This window comes from Zingiber officinale, chromosome 3A (genome assembly GCF_018446385.1).
Source record: "Zingiber officinale cultivar Zhangliang chromosome 3A, Zo_v1.1, whole genome shotgun sequence".
Taxonomy (NCBI): domain Eukaryota; kingdom Viridiplantae; phylum Streptophyta; class Magnoliopsida; order Zingiberales; family Zingiberaceae; genus Zingiber; species Zingiber officinale.
This window is the reverse complement of record NC_055990.1, coordinates 2,241,129-2,267,348: the sequence shown is the minus strand read 5'-3', so window position 1 is coordinate 2,267,348 and position 26,220 is coordinate 2,241,129. Positions and strand designations below refer to the sequence as shown.

Below are 26,220 nucleotides of genomic sequence, written 5' to 3'. Positions count from 1 at the left end.
CAAATCACCTTAAGTTATTAATTTCATTAAATATTAATTTTCATAATTGGTTACTAGTACTGACGTGGCGAGACACATGGCCTTCTTGGATATGAGAGCAACCACCACCGACTAGACAAAACCTTTTATGGAAAACTAATATTTAATTTCCTAAAATAACTTTAGGTTAACCGAAAGGAACAATCAAATCACAAGGAAAAATAAAACAAAAGAACACAACATCGAAAAACATATTCGAAATACTAGAATCGTAAACCTCTTGTATTTGGTATTATTTCCAAAAATAACTAGTATGATGCGGAAAGAAAAATTACTAGTTATACCTTTTAGAAAGACCTCTAGATCTTCTACCGTATTCCTCTTCTAACCTCGGACGTTGTGTGGGCAACGATCTTCCGAGATGAGAAACCACCAATGAACCTTCTTCTCCTCCTAGCTAGGTTCGGCCAACACAAGAGAGCTTCACCAAGGAAGAAGAAAAACACCAACCAAGCTCCAAGGGATGCAAGCTTTCTCTCCTTCTTCTTCTTCTTCTCCAAGTAGTATCCGGCCACCACAAGAGCTCCAAGCAAGAGGGATGTTTCGGCCACCACAAAGAGGAAGAGAGGGAGAGGATGTTGGCCGGCCACACCAAGGAATAAGAGAGGGAGGAAAAATAATAGAGGTTGTACCATGAAGGCACCCCCACCCATTCTTTTATATTCCTTAACCTTGGTAAATTAGGAAATTTAATTACAATAAAATTTTCTTAATTTCCTTGACATGATTTAATTGAGAAAAATAAAATAAAATTTCCCAATTAAACTCTTAATGGCCGGCCACATCATAGAGAGGAAAATTAGACAAGTTTCAATTAACAAACTTCCTAATTTGTTTCCGAAAATTTTAAAAATAAAAATTTCTCTTCAAATATCCCTTCATGGTTGATAAAAAGAAATTTCTATAGTTTTAATTTTTCAACATGTGAATAATTTTTAAAGAGAAAATAAAATATCTTTCCCATCTACAAATAAGGAAAGAGATCTAATCTCTTTCTTTAATCTTTTGTAGATCCTTTTAAAAGAGATATTTTAATTTTAATTCTCTTTAATAAATTATATCTTCTACATAATAAAAATTAAAATTAAAATTCTTTTTAATTTAATTATGGCCGGCCCCCTCTAGCTTGGGTTCAAGCTAGGGCCGACCACCCTAAACCATGCTTAGGCCGGCCCCCTTTAGGTGGGTATAGAAGGTGGGTATAGGTGGGTATAGTACTCTATAAATAAGAGGCTACGATAGGGACCGAGAGGAGGAATTGGTTTTGGTCTCCCGATAAAATTAAGCATCTCATGTTCGCCCCGAACACACAACTTAATTTTATCAATAATAATTCATTCCACTAGAGAACTATTATTGAACTACCGCACCAATCCCAAATTACATTTTTGGGCTCCTTCTTATTATGAGTGTGTTAGTCTCCCTGTGTTTAAGATATCGAATGTCCACTAATTAAGTGAGTTACTGACAACTCATTTAATTAATATCTTAGTCCAAGAGTAGTACCACTCAACCTTATCGCCATGTCGGACTAAGTCCACCTGCAGGGTTTAACATGACAATCCTTATGAGCTTCTCTTGGGGATATTATCAACCTACTATCTCTAGGACACAGTTTCCTTCTATAATTAACAACATACACTATAAGTGATATCATTTCCCAATTTATCGGGTTTATTGATTCATCGAACTAAATCTCATCCATTGATAAATTAAAGAAATAAATATCAAATATATGTGCTTGTTATTATATTAGGATTAAGAGCACTCACTTCCATAATAATTGAAGTCTTTGTTCCTTTATAAAGTCATTATAAAAGAAACGACCTCAAATGATCCTACTCAATAAACTCTGAGTGTACTAGTATAATTATATAGTCAAGATAAACTAATACCTAATTACACTACGACCTTCTAACGGTTTATTCCTTTCCATTTTGGTCGTGAGCTACTGTTTATAATTTATAAGGTACTGATAACATCATCTTCTGCATGTGACACCACATACTATGTTATTTACAATATAAATTAATTGAACAACTACAAACAAATGTAGATAATTTGACCAAATGTGATTCTTTATTTCAAATAAATGTTTACAAAAGTTTAGACTTTCAGTATACACTCCAACACTTTGGGAAAAATTCCTGGAGCTCTATGAAAAACCAAAAGAAGTCGAATCCAACTCCTCGATAGGCACCAAGTCATCGAAGGAAGAATTTGAGATCGAGGAATTTGCCAGAACAACACTCATAGCCTAATATCTACCAGAAGATAACGAAAGTACCTCAGAAATGAGCATCGATGAAAGGGGAGACATATAGAAGAAAGCAACAATGAAGGGGGAGAGTCTATCGATGAATATAAAGTAAGTCAAGTAAGTAAACTTCCTCTTGAGCAATTATTTAAAATTATGCAAATGCTAAGTAAATCATTATATAAAATGAGAACAAAGTATGTAAAATCAAAGAAAGAATATGCATGCTTAAAAGAAGAATTTCAGAAATTAATAGATGAAAATGTAAAATTAAAAGATAAATTTTTTCGCATGCTCAAGAAAGAAATTACAAACATCATTGAAAGTTTAACTGATATTTTTAAGGACAAAATTATAAAAATATTACAGAAATACATTCCTATTAAATTTTTTATTAATCCTGTAGGAAGGAATCTATTTTGAGTTTTAAAATTATATTTAAATTTATTATTTTTTGGACTAAGAGCTTTCAGAGAGAAAAATTAGATATTTAATTTATGTAAAAGGTTTTGTTTAGAAAGTGGTTGTTGTTCCAATAATCAAGAAGGCCTAGTGCCTCGTCACATGCTGAAAGTCAATTATTGAAATAAATATTTAATTAACTTACTATAAAGCTAATACTTTAAATTGTTTTTCAAAATTTCTATTAGAAAAATTCTTATAGTTAAAATTTATTTAATAAAAATCATATTTGTTAGAAATTATTTAAAAGTTAATTTTTCAAAGAATTTTATCACTTAACTGTAAGAAAATTTTCAAATGTTAAAATTTTCTTAATATTATTTTTTTTTAAAAAAAAATTCTTTAATGATAATTTCAACTTTATGTGAAAATTTTTTTCTGTCTTGAATATGTTAAAAAAAAATTCAAAACTTAAACTTTAATGATTTTTTTAATTGTCCCTTAGACTTTTTATTGTTGTTAAGTAGAATTTTTTAATGTACCCATTTTTAATGTGATCAAAAGGGGAAATAGTAAAGATTAAGTCTGGGGGAGGGTAGTACAATTTTTAATTTTTGTACTTGCAAAAATCTTATTTTATAACTGCTATTTTTTTATGTGGTTTTACCTTAACTTAACTTAGGGTTTGCTCACATCAAAAAGACGGAGATTGTAAGTACCCAGTGGTAGTTTAATGTGATCAACCAAGTTAAGTTAGGTCTTATTGGTATTTAACCCTTGTGTCTAAGTGTGTTGGAAATTAGGAGCATAGGGTTTAGGGAAAGACGCATAAGAAGTCAAGCGAAAGATGCAACTAGCGAGAAGGACGACACGGGAGAGAGCCGACGGGCTCGGTGTATCTGAAGGATGAGGTGCTGCAGAAAAATACGCTGGCGGATGAGAAGGAGGTGCGTGACGTTTCTGAGGGACGAAAAGCCAGAGCGAAAGATTTCTTGAAGGTTGGAAAATGGGTTCGAGTGAGCTCTATTCCGGATGGTCGAAATCACCCAAGTAAGCAGAGTCGGAGTCGGAGTCGGAGTCGAAGTGGAAGACCCGGACCCAAGCGAGTGGAGTCAGAGCCGGAGCAAGAGCCCGGACCAAGAGTTTTATCCAGATCTCGTCAAATGCGATCCGTTGCGATGGGGTAAAGTTTTATCCCCCTCGAGGCGCCTGGAACCCATCCAAGTACCTCGACCAAGGCTATAAATACAACCCTGGTACAAATGGTTCAGTAAAAACACTTGTAAACGCTTCTAGTTTATTCTACTACTTGTTTGTGAGCCGCCAACGCTGTAAGAGGCTTCTCTGCCTAAAGGAGACTTTGATAGTGAACTTCAATTTCATTGGATTAACAACTTCCCTGATTGTAACTAAGTAAACCTCGTTGTGCCTCTTCTTTCTAGTTTCTTATTTAATTTATGCAAGTGTTAATTTAATTAAGATATAACGTTCGAGGAAGGTTCGTGTTATTTTTGCAGGACTATTCACCCCCTCTAGCCGGCCGCCAAGGGTCCTACACAGAAAGTTCTCGACTCAGACAGTTTGGGATAATAGAAGTAGTGGAACATGAGGGGTACTAAGGGAATTCCGTACAGACGGAATGACACGATCACCCCACATAGCAACCTAAACGAATTGGACAATAATTGATGTAGGGAGATATGGAAGTATTTGCAAACTTTCGAGGAAAAGGGGTGGACGAGAAAGCGGAGGTCGACATAAATTTAGTCCTTAAAAAAAGAAAAGAAAGCCATCATGCGGCAGGTGAGGGGGATCGTAAGCAGAAGGGATGACAATTTGATAATCAGCAAGGAAGCAATAGGTGAGCTTCATTTGGTTGACTTCGTCGCTGTTGAATTTAGAGGTGGTAGAAGTGTACTAGAGCCCGGGGACGGCTGGGGGAGGATGAGTTGATTCAGCCATGAGATAGAGAGAGGGAAGAAAAATCAGGAATCAAAGAAAAAGAGGAGGGGAGGCTTACTGCAAAGAGAATCGCCGGTGAAGAAGAAAAGAAGATGACAGTGAGCGTAAGGAAGACGATGAGCGAAAGAGAAAGAGTCGGGGCTTAAAAACCTGGAGAGTGGCTAATCTGAGCCATTCGATCAAGGGCTTTGGAAAATGGGAGTTCATCGCGACCATTTAATTCAAAAAAGCATCAGTCACATCAATCCTAAATAGTCGTCTGTTACATCATGCATTAATGATAAGGCAGAAAGCATGATTATAGGGCAAAACTGAGCGTGCTATGCATTAATGGATGGTGTTTTGAACAATTCTCAAGAAATCATGGTGACATCAACGACAATTAGAAAGCACTATAGTCGAAAGCAAGGCTTAGCAAAAAGTCAAGAAATTGGCTAAGTGTCCCACAAGATAAAGTCGAACGATAGCTATAAAACCATATGTCTTCGCAATCAACAGCCAAACGACGGCTATAAAACCGTAGGTCTTCGCAATCAGTAGCCGAACGGTTGCTATAAAATCATATGTCTTCGCCATCAACAGCCGAACGATGACTATAACTAGGAGTGATCGTGGATCGAGTTGGTTCGATTATTGGGGTAAAAAACTATCTGACCCTACTAGATCAGATAATGTAATATCAGAACCCTACATCCAGCTCTATATCCGATGGTTCTTATGCATCAGATATCTGGCAGTTTGTCAGTTATTTAGATATTCGATCCTATATCCAATGAAATATAAAATATAAATATAAATATAAATATAATAAAAATAAAATATTTTAAAATAATAATAGACATTACTCATTAGATAGCGTCAATAACTCAAAATCTCAAATAAGTTAAATCTTTAAAATAACAAATAAAATCTTCCAAAATAAAAATAAAGTGTTTCAAATGAAAAATAAAATCTTTCAAATAACAAATAAAGTCTTCTAAAATGAAGAACTAAGTTTCTTTATCCATGCTAGAAGCTTTTTTATCCCTAGGTAAGCACTTCCAACTTCATCTTGTCTTCTTCTTCTTCAATCTTCAGAGTAACAGAGGACATGCGTTAAGCACTCGAGTACATCCCAAGTCCCAAGTCCTAGTCGACCAGTCACATGACGAGGTGTGCTGCTTGGCTGCTTCAAAAGTTCAATGCTTTAGCTTCAGTTTGTCACTTCGTTCGTATCATTCTGCTTCAAAGGTCAAACTTATTATAATTATCAAGGACAAAACGACCTCGTTTTGTCCTTGATTTGCCTCTTAAATTTATGATCAAAACGACGCCGTTTTGGGTTGGGCAAAACGACGTTATTTTAGATGTTTTACGGTAGGACGGTTTAGTTCAGTTATCCGTAATTCTTTTAAAGTAGTAAATCACTTTCTAACTGGACCTGTTCGATTTCACTATTTTCAAGCCGAATTTTATTTGGTTTGATCAACTTTTTTTCGATTCGGTTTGTGTCGGTATGAGCGGGTTGGCCGGTTTGACGGGTTGACTGCTCACCCTTATTATAAATCCTTGAGTCAGAGAACATTGTCAGCTGAACGACAGCTGTAAAACCGTATGTCTTCGTCATCTGCAGCCAAATGACGGCTATAAATGGAGAGGTCAAAGGCATCAACAGCCAAACGACAGCTATAAGCCTCATACCATCCTTAGGGGATGAAGGAGCTCCGGATCACACCAACTGTCCAATTAGTAGGACCTGCAGTCTCATTCGACTAGACTTGAGGGGGAGGCTTGTGATCCAGTAATGACGAGAGGTCCCACCAAGGAGAGGTCAAAGTAAGGAAGACTGACTGACATGGAAGATAAGGTCAAGCGAGGTGACCAAGTATGGCCGAGTGGACCAAGGATGGTCGAGCGGTACGAGTATGGCCAAGCGAACCAAGGATGGCAGAGTGGATCGAGTATGGGTGAGCGGATTGCACACACTTCCCAGGCGGGTAAAGATAGCCCTTCGAATCACAGAGACAGTTAAGCAACGACTGGCTCGCTGATCGAGGTCCATGTCTGATCAAACGGAGATAATAGATGACGATTAGGAAGCAAGGAAAATGACGAGCCGACAGGTCCTGTTTGGAAGTTTGTGTCGTTGATTGTAGGACATGTCTAGCAGGTAAATCATACTTTAGAAGCTTCTAAGTTATCACATCAGAAGGTTGCATAGGTGCTTAAGGAATGGTGGCAGAAATAAATTTCTTTACTTATCCTTTCTTAGGACATCTAGGAAAACATGCATACACTTTAAGATGCGTGCACGAACGCTATAGTGCCGTTATAAAAGGGGGGTTTCCATCTACATGAGAGACATACGTAACTTTATTTTCTACATCTCTTCGTTACAGTTCTTCATTTTTTGAGATCGTCGGAAATTGATTTGAGTATCGGAAGGTCAACGCCGAGAACTCTTTTCTGATCCGGTACTGATGCTTTGTGTCGCAAGGCTATGTGAAATCTTTGCCGCGTCAAACTATGAAGCCACATTCCTATCTTGCTAACTTCACCATTTTAGACAGGATCAAATGTTGATCGTTTTCAAGTTTAACCATTAATGCATCGGTTAATTAAGTGGGTAACAAAATAGATTCGGATGATAAAACATAGATTGATCCGTTAGACTGTAACATAAAACGTGTGCAAGTTACTATCGAATTCAGTGCAAGTCAAATCCTAAATTTGCATTCATTCTGCGGCACATGTGCGAGAGATACTCTCGCCCCACATTTTTTTTTTCGCTTCCGTCCCCTGAGTCGATAAATTGCAGAAGAATCATCGTCGATGAATAGATCACCAGCTTGATTCAGAGAAAACTGAAACAAGGTCCCTGGAGAATCAAATGCATGCATGTGAAGTTTTTGCCTTTGTAGGCTATTTATTTATTTATTATTTTACATCGGCCGTAGATTTGATGCCCATCTCATGCCGTGTACGTCGCCATCTTTCTACGGCTGGCTGTGCGCCATTGTTATTTCTCGGATCTGATTCCTTTTCCCCTTTTCGATCTCTCTTGTCAATGCAGTTTCTTTCACAACCTCCACGGTCGCCACTCCCTGCGACTACAAATAGGCCCTCGATCTCCCTAATTTGACGTAGTACGATCGATTAGTTAGCATTCAGCGCCGGCGATGGCAAGCCAACTGCCACCTTCGGGCCGCCCCTGGTTGCTCCGCCTCGCCTCACAGGCCGGCCGGGCCGACCCGCAAGCCGAGGCGTCGCCGCCACCGCAGCCGACAGCTCCCCAGCAGGCGCCGCGACCCGTCGGACTGCCAATTCGCCAGGCTTCGTTGGCGCTCGGGAGGTCGCCTCTGTTGCCACCTGCCGCGGCAACCCAACCGTCACAGCCGCCGCCGCCAGTAGCAACTCAGCCTGCGCCATTACGTCCGTTTACACTCGCTACAAACGGTTCCGCCGTCGTTACGCCACGCCAGTCGCCGACGCCCCCTTTAGCGATGGCGAGACGGTCTCCTCCTCCTCCTCCGTCTCCCAAGGTGGTCACGCCAGAGCCCGAGCCGCCGAAGCCGGCTCCTGAAGTCCAACTGAAGCGCACCGTCGACGAGCAGCAGCCGAAGAAAAATGGAACTGCGGTAGAGGGAATTAAGAACGGTGGCAATGGCAACTTGATCCCGCCGCCGCCGCCGCCCTCTATTAATTCCGCGGCAGCACATCAGAAGGAGGAGAAAAAGTACTCCCCGGCATCCGGAAAAGGCTGGGCAATGCCGACGAGCGGCGCGGCGACGGCAGCAAACAAACAAGGAGCGAGAGATCATATGGGGGGCATCACTATCGCCGGGTACAACGTCGGCGCTTTCATGGATCTCGGCACGTCTTCTTCGTCCTTCAGCCATCAGATAAGGAGGCAGCAGGTCCGATCCATGAAAAGTAAGTTTTGATAGATCAAACCAATTGCCACTTTTACCTCCCTCCATCGATTAACACGAACTAACTTGCGCGTTCCTAATCCGACCAGTAGATGAATATTCTGACGCAGAAGACGCGACGAAAACAGAGGGCAAGACGAAGAAGCCTTGGGGGTCGATGGTGAACAACAACGTGCAGAGCGTGAACAACTCGTTGGTCTTCGGCACTCGGCTTGTGCAGGGCAGCCCCGGCGTGCACGTAAACCTTACCAGGAACCGCAAGTGAAGTTCGACATCATTCTCTTCAGCACTGAGTTCCTCTTCTTCTTTCTTGTTTTCCGCCGCCGCCGCCGCCGCCGCTGCAGATAGAGCAGCATGTTTCGGCCTAAATAATTACTGCGCACTGTTTCCCGTTCTACTTGTTCGAGTTAATTTATATTTTCTACCAAATGAATACTCTTTCCTAATCGATCTGAAATGGGTGGAGAAAACCAAATGAAAAATTGTGTAAAAGGAAACTGATGTTCTTTCACAACATGACTATCACACTAATCTTTATAAAACAAAAGCGAGAGAATCTAATAAAGGCGCATACCGGTTAATTAATCCTTATAAGTAAACACGATGAGCACCAAGGAGAATAAAAGTGAAAGAAACCATAATTTTTCTTTGCTTTTTTGGCCAATAAGGTTCTGATGCGCGCGGTGAGAAGCTACTTCTGCACGAAGGGTCCTTCTTCCGTTCTTCGACCGTACATCAGATTGGAATTCTTAATTTGACGGTTGATAGTAGCTCAATATTGTTAATGGCCGCTCAGTGATTATATTATTTTACGACAATATGCTGTTTTTTAATAATTCAGATATCCAATCTGGTATGATATCTATGATGTCGTATGATAATCTGATGATGTGGTGTTTGAGATATAAAGTGTTATTAATGACAATAAAGATATTAATTCAGGAGTTATAGATGATTTTGGATTGTAATGTAAAATATATTTATCATTACTTCTATATTTATTATTACTATATTTATAATAATATATTTTCATATTTATCATTATATTTTACATATATTATTTTGACAATATGTATAAATAGATGAGTTAACCTATGATAATTATCCATCAATAATAAAGAAATAATTGTCTTTTCTTTTCTTATTTCTCTAGTGCTTTCTTTTGTCTACTTCTTCATTATGTATTTCAACCGTTATCATATTAAATTAATGGATTAAAACTCAATGTGTTGAATAAATTTTTTTCTATTTTTTTATTACTACACAAATAATTAGTAGTCATTCGTAATTTATTTTCTCTATGTTAATCCAAAGATGAATTGACGGACACTAGGACGAACTAACAAATCACTTTTTACCACGTTAAGTATATCATCTCACTTTTGCGAAGGACGCATCATTTATAAGTCTCTACACCTCTATGTACGCAGTCTTAAAACACTCAAATGAACAAGAATACTGAATCCTACGACTAATAGTATAAAGGTCGGCTTCTAAATGCATATAAATTGTGTTATATATATATATATATATATATATATATATATATATGTTAATAAAATTTTATTGATAAAGTTTAGGAATTGAGCTATAGTATTAAGTAAAAAAAAAAAAAAATACTTATATGATGTGTATGTATATACATATAAATTTGAAATATTGCACATCCGTTAGTGCTTGACGCATGTGAGCAACTAAGTGAGTCGGACGTTCGGAAGTAAATCAGGTCAGAGTGTCCGATTCACTTCCTGGCATTTCAACTCACTCAATTGTTCATGAACATCACGCAGTACGAGTGTGCAACATATCATATATAGCAAATTTATGTTACGAACTTCATTCGCGGCAGCATGTTTTCATATTTTTTTTTAACTTGCGGATATATCATTTAGGATTTTTGTATTTAGAATTTAGTGATTAAGTTATAGTATTAAGTAAAAAAATTTTAAATAGAAGTTTATTTTTTAAGATATGCATTGATGTGTGGCCTAAGGTATATATATCACACCTTATCCTACACATCTTATGTACACCTACAATTTTTTAGTTTAAAATTTTTTTATACTTAATATTATAATTTAATTTTTAACTATTAAAAATAAAATTTTATTGGTAAAATTGATAGCTTAAAAAATAAACTAAAAAAAAATCAGCGTTTTCACTTATTGTGTCTTCCTGCCAGTGACGCCGCCCCTACATGCCAAGCATGCTAAAAATCATCTATATATATATATGATATTTGATATATCGTATTTGCCTCCGGGACAAGATTAAATTGGTTAATACAAAGTAAAGTTACTATCAAATAGTAATAAAGCGGATTGTATAAAATCACTGACGAATTTCACCTTTCGCTACCGTATTCTTATGCCATAAATTTTTGTTCGTGTGGTGCTTAACACGAAAAATTCAACCTCTAAACCTTAGCTTAAAAAATTAATAAAAAAGAATTACGCTGGACGCACACAGGTGGCTGTTGCTCAAGCGGGTCCCACCCTGGTGGATTACATGGCATCCAGGAGCATCGCTTTTTTTTAAGAAGTGGGTCCCACCCGATGAAGAAGCGGGTCCCACCCTGGTGAATTACATGGCATCCAACAGGATGACCTTTTTCTTTGAAAGAAGTGGGTCCGACCCTGATGGATGACATGGCGGAACCCTACTGGAGAAGCCGACGTAGTCTCTCATGTCATTGGCGGAGACAACTCAGTATTGACCTTTTTATGTTGCAAAAAAAAAAGGCGGGTCCCGCCGCCCAGCGGCCCCCTCACCCCTGCCCCACGAGTATGAGAGGGAGTAAATCACGGTGAATACGGGCCCGGCGATGACATGGCGGTCGAAGGTGTCAGACGTGAAGGCGGAGTGTGGTTCGCTCCTTCGATCTGGTCTCGGATCTCTCAGATTCCCATCCGAGGTCGCTCGCTCCTCCTTCCCTTCACTATGACCGGCAAAAGGACGGCCGCCCCGTTTCTCTCGCTGCTAATCGCGTCCTGTTTCCTCCAGATTTGGGCGTCGGATCCGGTAGTTTGTTTTTTTTTTTTTCCTTTGCTTCCTTCTTCCAGTATTGTTGTTGCTGAGATGTAGGAAGTGATTTGTCGTGTTTGATCCAGCTGTTCTACGAGTCCTTTGACGAGTCGTTTGAGGGGCGGTGGATCGTTTCCGACAAGGCGGACTACCAAGGTAGATTGCTTCCGGATCTATTATTAATTCTCAATAGATCGTTCATTATCAGATTAAATATTCATCTTTCAGTTTCTGCTTCATCTTATCATGATCGGATAGATGAGTCTGTGGACAATGTTCACAGATCTAGAAATGACGAACAAGAAGCATGAGGGATTAGGGAATTATTATCACAATTAATGTTATGCTACTCAACTGCGTTACTTTAGATTACTTGTATGGATGCTAAGTTTTTTTAGACATTCTTCAGGAAGGTAACTAGATTGGTGAATGAGGATCCGCTCTGTCCTGCTATGAACATAATTCGTAAATCTTCCGTAACAAATATTAGATATTATCTAAATTTGACATTTACGCGTGGCAACTTAACAGAATATGTGGGAATAATTTTTTTGAGCAGATGAATATACTTGGCTTTAGCATCAAGTCAAAAAGCTTGATGTAGCAAAGAATAGAAATATTAAGATGGATGCATGGAGTTACTAGAAGGAATAAAGTAGACAATATTTGTTTTCTAGAGCAATTATCCATAGCTTCAATGCTAATAAAATTTGAGAGAGGATAAATTGAGATGATATGGACACACTTAAAGATTACTAATAAGTTCTATGCTTAGTAGAGTTGAATTGTTAGTGTAAGATGTCAGAGGTCGAGAGATAAAGATTACTAGTGATATTGCCTACCATAGAGTTAAATTGAGAAATAAGTTTACCATTCATCTTTGCACAGTTCAACCTCTCTAAAGAGCATACTTAACCAAAATAATTTTATTTATTTCCCTCTATGCATGAAATTTCTATTTTTAGAAATTTATTTATATCCATGTTTTGATCCCATTCATTAGAAATGATTTCAATCTGTTAAAACCAAACATAACAGAAAAAATTACTGGCCCACCTATCATTTGATTTCATTTTGAATCTAAATACATTGTATCATAGGTTGTCTATGCACGTTTATCCTTTACTTGATGTAAATGTTCTTTTTTAATAACAAATGTAATATCTTGAATAATAAATAGGGAATTCCTTAAAGATGTCATCCTCTCACCAACAAAATATTAGTCTTTATAAAATAAGGTTAGCAATTCTTTTTCTATCAGCTGTAGGATTCTTATTAAGCAATATGTTCTTATATTTTGTTCATTCTAATATGGGAATGATCATTCCACCAAGAGAGAGAATGGAAAAAAAGACCTCTCCATTTAATCAACACATGTCAAAAAACTACGAAAAATTTAAAAAAAAAAAGAGTATTAGTCAATATTATATATAAACTGTGTTTCATGACATGAGTATATATTGCATTTTTGTCTCTAATGTGCTTTCAGAATAGAATTTTGAGCAAATATCTACACTATAGTCTCTATACAACACCATAAGTTTTTTTATTGTTTTGTTTACATATATCAATCATCAGGAGTTTCCCATTATAAACTCATGTTTCCTGGCTAACTTGAATAACTCAAACATCATCAGTAATGTGCCCAGAATGTGAATACTTACACGGGGTGACATCATCTTGTTCGCATGCTTGTTTCATAGATACAGAAAATTTGAAGATGGGGTAACATCATCTTTTCCACATGCTTGTTTCAAGATACAGAAAATAAAAAAACTGTAGTATTTGCTGACATGTTTTTTCTTTTGCTTCACTTATGTTTTTGTCAACCAGTGCCACCATTCTTACAAAGTTTATCTTGGCTAATTAGGTACATGGAAACACTCCAAGAGTGATGGTCATGATGACTATGGGCTGCTTGTGAGTGAAATGGCGAGGAAATATGCGATTGTCAAAGAACTTGAGGAGCCAACTGTTCTCAAGGATGGAACTGTTGTTCTTCAATTTGAAGTTCGATTACAAAATGGACTTGAATGTGGAGGTGCATATTTAAAATACCTCCGTCCTCAAGCAGCTGACTGGACTCCTAAGGGATTTGACAATGAATCTCCATATACTATCATGTTTGGACCTGATAAGTGCGGGTCCACAAATAAGGTGCATTTCATCCTCCAGCACAAGAACCCTAAGACTGGCAAGTATGTGGAACACCATCTGAAGTATCCTCCATCAGTCCCAGTTGACAAACTTTCACATGTTTATACTGCTATTTTGAAACCTGACAATGAGTTGAAAATTTTGGTTGATGGGGAAGAGAAGAAAAAGGCCAATTTCTTGTCTGCGGATGATTTTGAGCCAGCTCTAATTCCACCCAGGACAATACCTGACCCTGAGGATGAGAAACCTGAGGACTGGGATGAGAGAGCAACAATTCCAGACCCTGATGCGGTAAAGCCAGACGACTGGGATGAAGATGCACCAATGGAGATTGAAGACAAGGAAGCCGTCAAGCCAGATGGATGGCTGGATGATGAGCCTGATGAAGTTGATGATCCTGAAGCCACAAAACCGGAAGATTGGGATGACGAAGAGGATGGAGAATGGGAAGCACCAAAGATAGATAACCCAAAGTGTGAAGAAGCACCTGGATGTGGAGAGTGGAAGAGACCCGTGAAGAGGAACCCAGCGTACAAGGGAAAATGGTCTGCTCCTCTAATTGACAATCCAAACTACAAAGGTATCTGGAAACCTCAAGAGATAGAGAACCCCGAGTACTATGAACTTGACAAGCCCAATTTCGAGCTCATTGCTGCTATTGGTATTGAGATATGGACTATGCAGGATGGCATTCTATTTGACAATATTTTGATAGCTAGTGATGAGAAGGTTGCTGAGTCTTATCGGTTGGAGACATGGAAACATAAATATGAGGCTGAGAAGGAAAAACAAAAGACTGAAGAAGCCACTGCTGGGTTCAAAGATGGGCTTTCAGGTTTCCAGGTGATGTTTCCATCTGCTGCTCTAGGCTTTAAATATAGTTGCTCCAAGTTAGTCCTTGTCGAACATGACATTCTTAATCTGTTCCATTTTTTGTTGCAGAAGAAAATTTTTGATCTCCTTTACAAGATAGCAGATATTCCTTTCTTGGAGCCTTACAAGATTAAAATCATAGTGAGTGGCTCCAAGTTCCTTTCTTCAGATTTCCTATTTCAATTCCTGGTACTGAGTTAAAAATTCAGTCTTATTTTCAGATCTGATGACTGGTTTCTTTTTAGGATTTTATTGATAAGGCAGAGAAACAAGCTACACTCACCATGGGAGTCTTGATTTCCATAGTAGTGGTATTTATTACTGTTATATTCAGGCTTCTCTTTGGCAAAAAGAAGCCTCAGGTAAGTTTTGAATTTATCTTGGTTTAATGCAAATTTCTTTTTGAGCTAACGTAACATCTTATCTCCTTGAACCTCATTGTATCTTGTAGACGTCCGCGGCAGCTCCAATTTCCACTGAAACCAACGTAAAAACTGCTGAGAATGATGCTCCTGGGGTCTCAGATAATAAAGAGGAGAATGAAAAAGTTGATGATGCATCCGGCCCTCGACCTAGGAGGTCCAGGAGGGAGACATAAGGTAGCAAGGTCTTTAAATTTTGTGTCAACGGAATTTGCGTTCTCAGGCTTCTTGAACGAGAGACATCATAGTCCTGGGTGGAATGTCACTGTTTGCCAACACTTTTTACAATTGTGATTTAACTTAATAGGTTAGATGGTACTCGAGTTTTCCGACTCTTAAAAGGGTCTTTGTTACTAGAATATTATGGAGATGTATTTTTTCCCCTTTTAGCTAAAGGTTTTTTTGGAAAGTTTTTTTGTTGACAAAAAGGATTCGTATGACTGGTTATGTAGTCTTTGCTTAGAGTATTCAATAAGCTTATTTGGTTATCACAATAAGTTGTGAGCAATTCAACCGCATCGTGGCCTGCACATCAACTAGGGACGAGAATAAAGCTAATAGTTGCCCTTACATCACTAGGGAAAAGAATAAAGCTCGTTGTTGCTCCCATCGACGTAACTGAATTGACAGTCGGGTGATTGATTTACATCACAGGAGCCAGGTTCAAATTTAGGGATGTAAATGAATCAAATAGTTCGTGAGTTATTCGGAGTTCGATTCAGTAAAAAGTTCGTTCGAGTTCGTCCGTTTATCTTATTGAACCGAGCTTGAGCTCAATTTCGAGCTTGATAGTTTTATCGAGCCGAGCTCGAGCTTAAGGATATTCGGCTCATGAGCTCGCAAACATGTTCGTTTATAGGCTCGCGAGCAAAAAAAACGAACCTTAAACCGAGCAAAAAAAATGAGCTCTAAAACGAGCTAAAAAAATGAACTCTAAAACGAACTTTAAAATGAGCTTTAAAATGAGCCAAAAAATGAACTCTAAAACGAGCCAAAAACGAGTTCTAAACGAACCCGAACTCACTTAACGAATTAGGCTCGTTAACTTTGATAATCGAACTAATAACTAGCCAAGCTCGAACTGTTCGCAAACTTAATAATTCTAAAGCCGAGCTCGAGCCTTGTGATAAAAGCTCGAGTCGAACTCGAGCCCGAATATAACTTAAATGAGCCAAACTCAAACCTAATATTGTTCGACTCGATTCGAATCATTTACATCTCTATTCAAATTTATTCCCTTCCTCACATAAGAAGCCACTTAATTTTACCTCTTTTCCACAGGACTTTGAAACGGACATTTACCTTTTTTTCACAAGGCCATAGTACAGACAATGGAGGGGCAAAAGCAAGATTTTAATTGGCATAAAAGTGAGTTTGATTCTCTTTTGTAGCAATGCAAGGATTTATTTATTGAAAGCGAAGATTTATCTTGTATGCTGAGCGAATAAAAAAAAAAAAGGTTCTTTGAGCTGATTGATAGGTTCAGAATGGAGATTACAAAGAGAAAAATAATAATATTTTGATAATCATGGAGAAGAGGACGCCTCGTGTTAGAGAGATCTTAAGCGATTAAGAATTGATGAAGATGATGACGATGTGGAACTCTTACATCAACAGCTGCCTTCACATTTACCAGCAAAAGAAAACGGGCAAACAGAGAATCCATTCCTCCCTCTAATTATGGTGCAGTGTGCTTCAACATAGGAAAAAAGAATGCAAAGAATAGATTCAGTTCATTTTGTGGGCTTATTATAAATGAAAGGTAAAAGCAAAAAGACCAAATGAGGATAACAAGAACTATATCTATAACGAACAACAAAGAGTAACTCTTGATGAACTGGGATAATATAAACTGCTCAAATATGCATCTGGGTAGTACTTCAGCTCCCGTTCCTCAACTCTGGGTTCCTGAAAATGTTAAGCGTCAAGTATATGAAACAATATTTAGGATTTTGATTTCGAGACGCAAGAAAAGCTTACTACCTGTGTATCTGATCGAGAATAAGAAGCCTAGGCCCAGGTGGAATATTGATATCTTTAAGTGCACTGACGACAACAAAGTATCATGGGAGAGATTAACCACATAATTTACTAAACCAAATGCAGATCCAGAAATCTGTAAGAGTTTGGTATAACAGTCAATTCACCTATCTGTAAGAAGGGGCAGAGTATTATCTGTAAGCAATCCTTTCTTAAAATTATTCTCGTATTTCTGAAGACCAAGGCTAGTTAGCAAGCCTCTCGTCTGTGAGTAATGTGTATCCTCTGTAGGGGACGGTGTGAATTTCTGACCCACCTGAACCATATAAAAAAAAACAGATGTAAATGTTTTAGTTAAAACGGCTCTTGCATCTTGTTTACTTGGGAAGGAGCAGACAAACAAAGGATGGTCGAAGAATGGAAGGAAACGTAATTCATTGACATGCATACTTTGACAGAGGAGAAGAAAAGAGCACAATTTGATTTTTTTTTATAGTGATAACTAGCCCCAATCCAGTCTGAGAGTTTGATCAGCCGTGAATGACAATCACTGACTGGAAACTACTTCAACAGGTCAATTCCTGGCTTTTTTCTTTTGTATCTACTCATCTGCCCTGTTTTGAGCAGATTATTTTTCCCTTTGCTCATCTAGCCACGTAATGATTCGACAGGGATCGTTTACTATTTTCATGAAAACGCAAACAACATGCTATGTCAGGCAATAATACTCTCTCCACAAAATAAATAAACATATAGCACTAATGCTACTAATTCCCTGCTTATTTGGATAACAAATAATCTACAGGATTGGCATATTTTAATACTCTAAAACACCATATACTGAGAGGTTTGAGAGGAATATCCCAGCATCAGAATTAAAAATATTAAGCAAGGATAAAAAGTTAAGCATCTGCACATGTGTCGGTTTCTAAAAGGGTCCCTTTCCAGGAGAAAATCCAAAGCTAAAGGTCATCATGTAAATAACTTAGTTAGCCTTTAGTCTCAGAAATCCTTATAATATTAAGGGGAAAAAACTATTTTGGTATCATATTCTGAAAGGTATTATCATATTCACAATTCTTGTTAAAGGAAGATTTAAAGAAACTAAAAATCTATAATATTGTTACTACATCATAGGCAATTGTTCTTGTATATGATATCAAAAAAGAAATATCACATAATAGGATTTGAAGAATTATGATGGAATAGAATAGCTGTGAAATTGCATTGTCCATAGGACAAAAGAACAATGGTAGCTGAAGCTGAACAAGAGGAATTCAATGAGACGACAACCAAATGAAATTGCAGTAAAACAATGCTTACCATATACATGCCGCCTTGAAAAAGTGCAAAGAAAAGTCCTGAAGTGACAGCGTTAGCTGCCTGATTTGGCCCTCCAACTCCACTAACCAATGAAAACAATGCTCCAGAACCAAAAGCTGCAACCATGCTGCAACAAACAAAGGTTCATTTCTGTAAGGATCCAATGGTCCTTGGTTCATCATAGTTTAACATCCTCCTGTCTTCTTCACACAATAGACTCTATGGACCAAAACTAGGAGTTCAGAGTGAAGACAATCCGAGATTATGACCCATTGAAGCATCAGCTTGTAAATGATAGTGCACTTGCTGTTGCAAGTAGAGAAGTGGAACACACGACAGAAAAAATCCAAACAAAACAGTTTTTGTACTATTAGTTCCATCGCAGGAGTAAACTGAAAAAAAAAAGCTTTTTATATCACAAATCTCTTTCCTGCTTTTATGACTCAATGATCACAGTAAAGAATAAAAAAATTGTAAATTATTGAAGTGGCGCAAAGAGTAAAGATTGTTATCCTGCACCTGCTTTGAACGTCCTCCACACCCCTGATTCTTTTCATGACAGATGATATGCCAGCATTTGCACCCGCCATAACTGCAAAATTACGAGCTTGTACCAAAGGACCACCAGCAAGAGCCTATTATCCATGTATATAATTATCATGATATGTACTAAAATTTTCTTTTTGACATATGTAATGTCTATGGAGAAAGATAAATAAATGTGCTGAATAGCTAAAAGAAAGCATCACAAACATAATTATAATATGGATTAAGAACAATATTAATGGATTGTAGATATATCTTAGAGTATCCAAAAATCGTGGAAGCTCTCCAAGAGCTCCCTTGATGTCACATCAAAAGTAAAAACCTTCACACATCCACTAAAAAAAACCTCTCAAAAGCTACTTTATGAGCCCCCACACTTTTCATTATATATATTTCTCATCTCTCCTTTATATTTTACATCATATATAATTAAATTTTTATAAAATTTAAATTCAAATATTGCTAACATGGAATAACATTAATAATTAAAAAAATTACATAAATATTACAATACATCAAATAAAAAGACATAAATTATAATAATATATAAAAATAAACTTAAACACATCTACACTCTCTGTTTAATTTTTTCAACCATTTTCTCATGTATATGAAATTGTCTTGGTGTCATCTCACTAGTATGAATTAAGAACAATATTAATGGATTGTAGATATAACTTAGAGTATCTAGAATCGTGGAAGCTCTCCAAGAGCTCCCTTGATGTTACATCAAAAGTAAAAACCTTCACACATCTCTCCACTAAAAAAACCTCTCAAAAGCTACTTTATGGGTCCCACACTTTTTCATTATATATATTTCTCATCTCTCCTTTATATTTTACATTATATATAATTAAATTTTTATAAAATTTAAATTCAAAAATTGCTGACATGGAATAACATTAATAATTAAAAAAATTACATAAATATTACAATACATCAAATAAAAAGACATAAATTATAATAATATATAAAAAAACATAAACACATCTACAATCTGTTTAATTTTTTCAACCATTTTCTCATGTATATGAAATTGTCCGGGTGCCATCTCACTAGTATATTTCATAATCCTTATGAAAGATCTCGGTTTCCCTCAGAGACATTTTTTCATTTGATATTTTTTAATATCTTGCCAATCCTTGTCGATATTTTATTCCATTGTGTAGCCCTCTCTGACTTTGAAATGCCCTTCCTTTTTGCTACCTTTGCTCTATCAGACGAATGTAGACTTCAGAGTCATCCACATCAACACTCATATCTAGATTTGATGTTGAAGTGTCCCTTGATTCGGATGTCCTTGCCTTCTTGCTAGACTAACAATCAACTGATTGTGGAGCATATTTCTCAGACTAGAACCCTCCACACATGTATATACCTGAATTCGTTGTTATTATTGTTAGCTTTCCACATATTCAGTGTGTTCTCTACAAAGCGTGCTGATGTTTATTGTAGTAGCTATACGTTTCCAAAAAGAGCGATCCTTACCATTGCGTCGGTGCCGATAGTTGTCTATGACTTCGCAAGGACCACATCTTCATCAAGAGACCAAAATTTTGGTTTCGAATCATCATTCTCCGATTCAATTTCAAGCTCTTCTTGTGATGAGTGTGGTGGCCACTAAGTTGCTAGAACAGATGATGACGTTATATGTTCTTTGTCACTGATAGATGAGTCGATAGTAGCCCTTCTTGATTCATTCGAAAGTATGACTGATGGTTGAGGAGAAAATATGTAAAGCAAAGAAGACATCCCAAATTGGTTGTCCATGGCCGACCAATCTTGAGGTGGATACAAACCAAATAGAGTTGGTGCGGAGTTATATGGTTTCATCGAAATTTTTTGAGAACTTTGGGAATTTTGGAAAATTTGGAGGATGGAACATATGAAATATTTTGAAAATTTGAAAGGTATTGTGTGTGAGAGAAAAAAAATGAGGATATTGGGCATTTGAAGGAATGCGAGTATTTTGAGAAGATGTATTTTCTTCTATATTTGAAAAATTCAAAAGATTTGTAAAAGAAGTATTAAAATTTTCATCGATCTCGAATACAAATAGAAATTGAAAGGAAGAAAGAAGAAGTAGAGTGAAGAATGATAAGATGAATTTAAAAAATAAGAGAATGGAGATATATTTATAGATTTTTTTTAAATAAAAAATTAAATTTTTACTGTTGAACAAATTAGCCGTGAACAATTGCTAATTTTTAGCCGTTGTTCAACAGCATGTTTCTATTTTTTTCAAAACAAAAACAAAAAAAATCATTTTAATTAAAAAAAATTGAAGGAGCAGGGAGTCGCTCCTTGCGGAAATTGAAGGAGCTCCCTCCGCATTGCCACATCGGCAATGGGAGCTTTGAACTTCCATTGTGGATGCCCGTAACAACTTGATGAAGTGTCTAGCAACCTCCTGAAGCATTTGTAAGTTGTATGTTTAAGCTAACGACATCCATAAGGAGCTCCCATTATCGACTTGGCAATGGGGAGGGAGCTCTTTCGATTTCCACAAGGAGCTGCTCCCTGCTCCTTCAATTTCCGCAAGGAACGACTCCTTGTTTAGGGAGCCGCTCCAATTTTTAAATTTTTTATTATTAAAATTATTTTTTTTGTTTTTTTTTAAATGAAAATGTCGTTCAATAGTAAAAAATTAATTTCTTATTTTTTAAAAAAATCTATAAATGCATTTCCAATCTCTCTTTTTTTCATTTATCTTATCATTCTCTTCACTCTTTATTTTTTTTCTTACCATGCTTTATTTGTATTCGAGATGGATGAAAATTTCAATACTTCGTTAACAAATCTTTTGAATTCTTCAAATGTAGAAGAAAATACATCTTAAAATATTTGCATTCCTATAAATGTCCAATATCCTCATTTTTTCTCTCTCACATATAATACCCTCCAAATTTTCAAAACATTTTATATGTTTCACAATATCTCCAAATTTCCCAAATTCCCAAAGTTCTAAAAACATTTTGACGAATCTGAGTAACGCCGCCCCAACTCTATTTGGTATGTATCCACCCCAAGATTGGTCAGCCATAGGCAGCCAATTTGGGATATCTTCTCTGCCTTACGTATTTTCTCCTCCTCAACCATCAGTCATGTATCTGAATGAATCAAGAAGGGCTCAGTGGCCACCACACATCACAAGAAGAGCGTAAAGTTGAACCAGAGAAATATGATTTGAAACGAAGATTTTAGTCTCTCGATGAAGACGTGGTCTTTAAATCATAAATCTGAAAGATTATCTTGCACACAACTAATAGTCATGCACTAAATGTTATTTAATATTGATCAAATTATACATGGGGTATAAAATGACACTGATGGAAGAAAAAAGTGGCGACAACAAGTTGTGTGGCTACGTGAATCTTATCCAGCATTTGAGCTATTTGTAATTCCATATCAACAGTAACGTTCATATAATTTCTATGAATCTGTTGTGTTTGAACATGTTTCTATCAACAGGTGAGATGTTTCTACGAATCTGTTGTTTTTTGCCCTAGTTAACTATCAAATGTGCTAAAAAAAACAATTCTGGAAGAACAATTAGCTATAGAAACAGAGAGCAACCAAAAAATCTTCTGCGTCAAACTAGATCCCAAGTAAACCAGCAAGTCACTAGTAAAATAATAAACAGAAACGATTGGAAGGATGGTTTAAATATTGTGAGTGAGGAAGCGACCTGAGCGTTCTTAAAGGATGCCATGGCCTCCGGATTAAGCCCGGCGACGTTGTTGGGCGTTGCGGGGAGAGCGGAGGATAGATCCGAGGTCAAGGTGCCAAGGAGACCTCCTATGGCAGCGCCCTGAGCGGCGTTGCTAGCCGTGACGACGGCAGCCTCGACAGCGATGGACTGCTTCGCAAGCCAACCTCGGAAACCGATCTCGAGATCCTTAAGGCGGGCCTGCACGAGAACTATGGGATTCGGAGGGGAGGCCGGCGGCGCTAGCACCATGCCCTGCATGAAACCGCCATCTCCGCCACCGCCGCCGCCGCGTCCAACCTTTGCCATTCCCAACCACGAGACAGGACCAGGATTTGAGAATCGAAGGAAATAGGGTTGGACAGCGCTGCCTAAACCTAACTTTTGAACTACGCACTTATTATTATTTTTTTAAAGGGTTAATACGTAAACAGCGCTGCCTAAACCTAACATCTGGGAGGTTTTTAAAAAGTTTTGTGAAATGAAAATCTCAAGAAAAAAAATTGTTTTGAAATTCTTAATTTAAGAATGGTAATAAAATTTCAAACCTATCTTTCGTCGCAAAATTACTAATATGAGTGTAATCATTAATTAATGATGTAAAACATTAATAATGTAAAAAAGTTGTAAGGAAAGTTTTTAATTGTGGATAATAATAAACTTTTAGAATTCAGGGTTAATATATTCTTCACTACGAAAATATTGTTAAATAAATTAAGTTTTGTTAATAGTATGGGAATTTAAAAAAACAAACTGTTTTGATTTTTGCAGTGTATCATCGCATTTAATTTCATTGGAACAAATCTAATATTTGAATGGGAAAGAGGAATTTCAAATCACACGTCGTCCCTACATTAATCAGTCAAAAATGGTTTCGTTGGAAGAAGTCAACAAAGCAACCCCAACACCGCAGTAGCTCTACCTATTCTGTTTATTCATTTCAAAAATTGCAGAACAATCACGGCGTTCCCCGTCAAAACAACAGCTCATAGTCTCTTGCATAAGGTGGGCTGGTTGACCAAATCAAAAGAGACGACCGACCCGCAACCTGAGCAGGCCCAATGGTTGGATGAGTTGGTCGCTCTAGCCAAGTTGGTTGGGTTAAACAAAACCATCAAAGTTAGCAGGTTCACGCAAGTTGACACAAGTTTGTTCGCTCGAGTCGCGTAATTAACTAGATTAAATGTTAGCACCTTTAGCTATGTCACTCTAGTTGCCTATGTCAATGCAAAGCAAAGGGGATCACACACGACGTGAATATGAAATCAACATAAGCATGACTATTAATATTGAAGATGACCAAACCTTTATTACAATACAATGCTCAGTTATTCTAAAACGTAGAACATCGATCGATCATCCAAGCACAAAATTAGGTCAAGTTCAGGGACACTTGGGCGTCCCTTTCTCGGTCATCCAGTTGTTGTAGCAAGGGCACTCCTCCTTGTTGCCGAAGGTACCAGAAGGAACACACAAGCACTTAGCACAACACAGGTTGCAGTACTTCAAGCAAGGTTCGTGGTTAGAGGCCTTAATTAGAGCACCTGACGTCACAAGCCGGGCCACATTCTGCATAATCGTAAAATATATATATATATATAAAAGATAGTCTGGTGCACAAAGCTCTTAGTAATGTTGAATTGAATTAGCTAAAGGGAGTTCGTTACGTACGATCAGGGAGTAGGGAGCCTTCTCCACCTGTCTGAATTATCATGAACAGCACAGTGAATATTTCATCAGGAAAAGATAATCAAAGAAAAAGAATATCGATCCAAAGTTTCCTTACCACTTGATAACTGGAAGCATTTCCAATAACTAACACACCCTGAAATTAAAAAAAATATATTTATATTTTTGAAAAACAAAGATTAGGGATGACTGAAATTAATCAAATGCAATTTAAAATTACCAAAAAACAGACTGCAAAGAGGAGAAGAAGAGGAGAACGAGCCATCTTTGTTTTCAAGAAAAAAAGAAGAAGAAGCATGTGATGTGTAAACCAAAGTTAATAGAACTGTGTATTTATACATTGAAAGTTGTTATCATCAAATTATACATGTTAAGTAGTAATTAGACCGTACTAAAATGGACATGCACATAAAAAATAATTCTGCAATTTGATTTTTTGACTAGTATAAATTGATTTTTATCATGGGTTTTTATTGCATTGATTTCTATGGGGGAAAAAAATATGTTTCTTCCATAATTATCAATGTTTTTATATATGGGCGGCAGACAGTTGTGTGTACGTAAATCATTACAAATGCTTTGCTAAACCGTAAACCCTAAAGATTGGTGTATAATAATGTCCATAAATTATTTTACAAAGTGTAGTATGATAATTTAAAGTATATATAAGATTTTGTATCTAAATTATTTAAAATATAAGAATAAATGTTATAATAAAAATTTTGAAATCTAAAAGAATATTATTTACAACTATGCATTCAAATGCCAAATTTAGTTATTTTCAATACTTTGGTTATTGAAAAGATTTCTTTTTTTATTATATTTTTTTAATATATTAATAGAAAATTTTCTATTTAGAAACCTTAATATATAAATAAATTATTATTTTTTATATAATAATATATTAGAATGTCATTAATTTTGAGTTACATTAAACCATCAATCAGAATTAAATTAACAAAAACAATTTTTTAATAAACATAAAATATAGTAAAATATAATTAGTTTGTCTAACTGGGAAGAGAATATAAAAAGATAAATAAGAAAGATTTAATTAGTCGAATTACTCATGTGTTAAAATAAAGAAGTCGCCCTATGTGTGAGATAGGGATGATAATTTCACCTGAATCCGATGGTGGATCTGACATCCGACTCGAATGAAGGAGGGTATGGAGGGACTATCAATACCCGATACCCGACCCGAATACCCGATTAAATAATATATACATATATTAAAGAAAAATTTCTTTTTCCAAAATCAACTTACTATTTTTGTTGATGTTAGGAGGAGACTATATAGATGTTTAATCTATTTTTTTAATTATATATATATATTTTAATAGGTTGTTAATTTTAATATATTTTTGTTGAATGATAATAGTTGGATAGAAAGAAGAAAAATTATAACTATAGAAGATATTCGATTATTTAATGGGTATGAGTATACCCATCGGAGATCCTATACCTGATGGGTATGGGGACGAAGAATATAGAATCTGACCCGAACCCGACTCATTGTCATCCCTAGTGTGAGATAGATCGTATCAATGTGATGTACAATAAAAAAAAGATCCTGTATTCATTATAGCATACAGTATCAATGTCAGATAAAATACAGATTACTCGTATAACTAGAGACTGATCGATACGGTTGTCCGACTTTAATTCAATCCAAAAAAAAAATACATAGGTATTTAATAGTTTATAATTTAACATTAAGGAGATTTAATTTGTTGCTTATTTTTTTCCATTTTATTTTGATTAGCTTATCCCTTCCAGTCAAAGTCCCTGCATATGTTTCATACTCAGAGCCCAACACATTTCTAAATTTTGGATACGTCCTTAGGGTCAGTTTATAGCCGACCGTCAAATGATTAGAAGATGAGAGTAATTTTTTTTCTAAGAGTAATGCGACTATTAGAAATT

General features: G+C 36.6%; 3 protein-coding genes across 5 annotated transcripts; 2 read left to right on the top strand and 1 right to left on the bottom strand.

The window, feature by feature from the left end:
• Positions 1-7,709: 7,709 nt before the first annotated feature.
• On the top strand, positions 7,710-9,004 carry LOC122053504 (proline-rich receptor-like protein kinase PERK13). Of its 2 annotated transcripts, none has more exons than XM_042615560.1 (2): positions 7,710-8,572; positions 8,664-9,004. In XM_042615560.1, exons 1-2 carry the CDS (start codon positions 7,819-7,821, stop codon positions 8,834-8,836), a joined length of 927 nt encoding a protein of 308 aa, XP_042471494.1. In that variant the 5' UTR covers positions 7,710-7,818; the 3' UTR covers positions 8,837-9,004. The 2 variants fall into 2 exon arrangements, with proteins under 2 accessions (XP_042471494.1, XP_042471493.1); XM_042615559.1 differs by having other exon boundaries at positions 7,711-8,572; positions 8,661-9,004.
• A 2,378-nt stretch (positions 9,005-11,382) lies between these two features.
• LOC122051001 (calnexin homolog) lies at positions 11,383-15,456 on the top strand. The gene is made up of 6 exons (XM_042611895.1): positions 11,383-11,592; positions 11,682-11,751; positions 13,466-14,595; positions 14,695-14,766; positions 14,871-14,987; positions 15,077-15,456. The coding sequence occupies exons 1-6, from the start codon at positions 11,401-11,403 to the stop codon at positions 15,221-15,223; spliced, it is 1,728 nt and encodes a 575-aa protein (XP_042467829.1). The 5' UTR covers positions 11,383-11,400; the 3' UTR covers positions 15,224-15,456.
• Positions 15,457-16,695: 1,239 nt separating this feature from the next.
• Positions 16,696-22,986, bottom strand: LOC122051000 (chloroplastic import inner membrane translocase subunit HP30-2-like). Of its 2 annotated transcripts, XR_006131297.1 has the most exons (7): positions 22,585-22,986; positions 18,870-18,985; positions 18,351-18,477; positions 17,195-17,343; positions 17,031-17,093; positions 16,862-16,955; positions 16,696-16,740 (listed from the first exon to the last, which is right to left on the bottom strand). XR_006131297.1 is itself a non-coding variant. In XM_042611894.1 (6 exons), exons 1-6 carry the CDS (start codon positions 22,912-22,914, stop codon positions 16,928-16,930), a joined length of 813 nt encoding a protein of 270 aa, XP_042467828.1. In that variant the 5' UTR covers positions 22,915-22,986; the 3' UTR covers positions 16,696-16,927. The 2 variants fall into 2 exon arrangements, 1 of the variants encoding a protein (XP_042467828.1); XM_042611894.1 differs by having other exon boundaries at positions 16,696-16,955.
• Positions 22,987-26,220: the final 3,234 nt, after the last annotated feature.